Source organism: Nestor notabilis, unplaced genomic scaffold (genome assembly GCF_000696875.1).
Source record: "Nestor notabilis isolate BGI_N333 unplaced genomic scaffold, ASM69687v1 scaffold32339, whole genome shotgun sequence".
Taxonomy (NCBI): Eukaryota; Metazoa; Chordata; class Aves; order Psittaciformes; family Psittacidae; genus Nestor; species Nestor notabilis.
Window position 1 is genome coordinate 18319 of NW_009943755.1, and position 4126 is coordinate 22444.

Consider the following 4126-nt stretch of genomic DNA (forward strand, 5'->3'; position numbering starts at 1 on the left):
TTGGATCCGTATCCTCCACCGGCTCTTTTGCTGCATGATCTGCTGGAAATAAGAAAGCTTTATCACTTCATAATCCTCAAAATATTTCTGTCTGGCAATTCATATTTTGTTTTTTGTTTGACCAAGATAAGCACAACAGTGCAGTCATTGCAAGCATTACATCAAATTACATTTCCACAAGCAAATGTGACAAACTGGAAAATGACAGCGCTACTAGCACATAGATGAGAAACTACATGCAACAAGGAAACCCAACTCTAAGCTAAGGAAAGATAGACTTCAATTAAAATTCTGAATTCTTTTTAGTAAAAGAAAAAAATTTTAAATCACAAGACAATTCAGCAATAAAGAATAAAATCCAGTAAATCTGCTAAAAGCTAAGTTTTGTTCTCCTAGTGATAGCACTCCGTCTTTTCCTCAAAGCAGTAATTCAATCAGTGAACATACCCACTACAACAAAAATTAATATAAACAGCAGATTGTAGTACAAAACCTAATAAAAAACCATATTTGAGGTAAACAATTAGTTGTATACAATAGAATCATAAACTTCAATTATATTAACATCAAAAGAATACAAAAATAAATCTTCATAGTACTTGCATGTGAATCAAGGTTGAAATGTCAGCCCCTGTACATCAATGGCTAAATTGACAAATACTAGGGGTGTACTGACCAAAAGCGCACAGAGAATCCAAAACAAATCTCATACAGAAGTCAGGATTCACAAACCACTCCTGTAATTCAACAACATCCTGCCATTTCCTCAAGGAATCTCTTCAGTCAATTAGTATCATGTTTTCAAAAACTGAAAAGCATTTAAGTTATATAGTAGGATTTTCATTCCATTCTTGCCACTCACATTCTAAGTCCTATCATCCTAAAAATACAAGTGCACATTAAATGTTTTCAGCTGCAATAAGAAAAAAGGTGACTGGAATCAGTATTTAGTGATTACCTTCTCCCAGTTATAAAAATCAGTGCATTTAGAACACAAGCCCAGAAATTAATTATAGAAATTAATTTATAAACATTGAGTCCCAACATAGCATAGAAGTTACACAGATACTACTCTAACCAACTCAAATTTAACACAATTGTTTATTTTGGGACCTAGTCCTATGAATATACTTGATACAATAGAACAACAAGCTAAAGCATTTGATAATGCAAGATAGTACAATAAACAGGCCTGAAAATAAAAAAGGTGCCAGCAGTGGGACAGAAGCAGCCCCAGGGCTCTTGGACAGAGCCACTCTCCCTCCTACTTCTGTGACACAGCCCCAGCAGCAGCAGTTTCTGGGTGTCCGGTGCTGTGCCCAGCCCTTCTTCGCATGCCAGGATAAGCCTTTCTCAGTGCTAGTGCCCACAGAAAAACCACACACGCTGTCAAGGTAGGAGGCACACAGAGGGGACAGATCTACAAGGCTTGAGCACACCCTTTGCACACAGACACACTGCATGTTTTAAAAATTCAGAGGTCTGTGAATTTCAGGTAAGAATGTACACTACTGTACAAAGTTTAGGAAGATATATGCAGAAGAGGTAAAAATCCCAAACCAAACCCTCATATTCCTGTCACACGTGCCCTTTTTGAAAATATAAAAACCCTGTTCTAGAAACATCGTATTAACTGAATGTTCTGGATAAAGCCTGTCCTGATAGCAAGGGGCAGCACAAGCTGCCATAAGCTTCCCAGCTCAGACGCACAGAGACTGAAAGTTAGACCGGGATATGAGAAAATACAGTAAGCTGTTGTAAGACACTGCATGAGACCAGAAGCAAAAATGGAGGATCCAAGTGGGAACTGTAGTGGAGAGCAGCAAAGGAACTGGAAAGGGAGCTGGGGCAAAGATGGAAGCCCATCCTGTGAAGGAAAGCTGAAAAATCCAAAGAAAGGCTACAGGATGGAAGCCCAGCCCAGCTCAGGCATCCCTAGTCTCACTGTTCCTCCACTGTCAGCTAAGACCCAACAAACCCAACAGCAGAGCGTGCAGTGTTATCAGCAATTTATCCTGAAAGCCTTACAGCTCCTCCTTATGGATTCTTAGCTGCATTACAAAAAATTAAAAACCTTCCTTCACTCTTGTAATGAAAGAGCAGCCTTGAGGTAGCTGAAAGCAGAGCCCACAAAATGTCCATGCCCTGGTGAACCTTGGTGGCTACTGCAGCTACCGTAAGCGCTTTATCCCTTGTCTTCTGTTACATCTCCAAGATAAGGCCAACGTACATTACAACACTGGTAATTTACTTTTCACAATCCAGAGGGAAGCACTGGAAAAATGAGAGAAGCTCCAAGAATACAAGCATTTGAAATAAATACTTGACAGACGCCAGGGTGACTCTACAAGAAGTCCTGGGGTAGTACCACCCTCCAGGGTGGCACCTTTAATTGACTCCTGCTTTCTGGGTCTCACACAGAAGAAACACAGTCACTGTGAATCTTTGACTTTGTATCTTTCTTGCTGAAATATATTTTAAACCAGATTTCCTATACCTCAGCTTGTTCCCTTCTGTTTTTCTAGTTCTCTATGAGGAACAGTAATTTCCATGGTTTTTAGGTTGTAGAGCACTACCAAGTCCCAACATTCTCTATAGGTGGTACATATGTGTATGAATATTTGTACCTAAGAATAAAGGCTCCACATACTGGGCTGCAGATGATTCACCATGGTTTTGTTGGCCACTGATAATAGGCAGATAATTTGAAAACCACAGACATAACATTTAGTTCCGAACAAGGCAATTCAAATGCCATGTCCCCTCTCTCTTTCCCACAGCATTCTGCAGCTCATGTCATACAGCTGGATGCAGGTGCATAAAACAGCAGGGTGGAAAGTTCGCTGTTTATCTCAAATGTAAAACATCCACAGTTTTGCATGTTGAAAGGCCAACAGGAAATCCAGGTATCATCTGACTGACTATTCAGTGCAGACTGTCTGATTTCATAGTTACTTGACAGACAGCTTGATAACAACATTTTGTGAGATCCCTTATAAAAGTCACTATCACCGTACTGCCCACTGACAGCATGCAGCCACATTTACTGCAGGCCTGCATTTAGTTCCCCACACTTCTGCCAGGAACCACATGTGAGTTGACTCAGATAGACATAAATCAGAACGTGCAAATTGATTCGGACAGGCGTAAGTCAAGTTCAGTGGCTGCTCCCAAGGTTCCTTTCTGCTGCCCAGCAGCTGCACGCAGTCAGCGCCTGCCACAGCTCTTCTGCCTGAGCCCATCCGGCATAACCAGTCTGCAACAGGAACACTGGATTTGTACCCATCACTACTGTTTCTCTTTGTTCAATACTGACACTCTTAACAGGGGTGCAATGCTATATACTTAGCAGTGTGAACAATCTGTCAATTTTATATATACACAGATGTATATAGATGTCTGTACATATAAACGTTCAAACTTCTAATCCTTCATCTGCTCTTCCTCCTTTTATCGGAAGGAAGTCTGAAGGTCAGTTTTGGAGATCGCAGCATTTTGACCATTCAGTTCACAAAGCACCATGTAGCAGAGATGGTATTCCCCCTGTTACAGGTCTTTTCTTGCAACATAGCCTTGACACTACCAGTAGCAAGTGAAGCACGTAAGGTCTACTGCAGTTATGTATTCAAACATACATATAGTAAGACCTCTTTCACACCAAGACTGGCCATATACATTAAAAGTACAACTCAGTACAACTCAAACAAAGTCATCACCTTAATACTAATGTCGTTCACAGAAATTAACCCTTCGATTAAGCCCAAATCAACTGGTGCTTTGACCAGAGGCACATGAATTTCAGATTTGAATAAGAGAAGAAAATACAGCAAATTATATTACAATATCCAGTTGTCTGAAAAATCCAAGTCCATCAGCACTTGAGCATTTTTGTTTACTGTTAACTACTCAAAACCTTGTCACTGGCTGAGCAGATCTATAGGGAAAAGCTGCAATGCTGGCACACCTGAGATAAGGTACTCAAGCCATTTACACCATTAGCCATGCAAGTTAAAAGAGTTTGGACTTCCACCCACCTGGAGCATAGATTTTTAAGAAAATGTCTTTTCAATATGCTGTTAGCAAGCACAAGCTAACCTAGACACTAAACACCACAGCAGGCTTGACA

General features: G+C 40.5%; 1 protein-coding gene across 1 annotated transcript in view; it reads right to left on the reverse strand.

The window, feature by feature from the left end:
* EDARADD (EDAR-associated death domain) overlaps positions 1-3242 on the reverse strand; it is a 12710-nt gene extending 9468 nt beyond the window's left edge. The window contains 2 exon segments of the mRNA XM_010022082.1: positions 3-42; positions 3029-3242. Coding sequence (XP_010020384.1) covers positions 3-42; positions 3029-3242 — 254 coding nt within the window.
* Between the last annotated feature and the right edge of the window lie 884 nt (positions 3243-4126).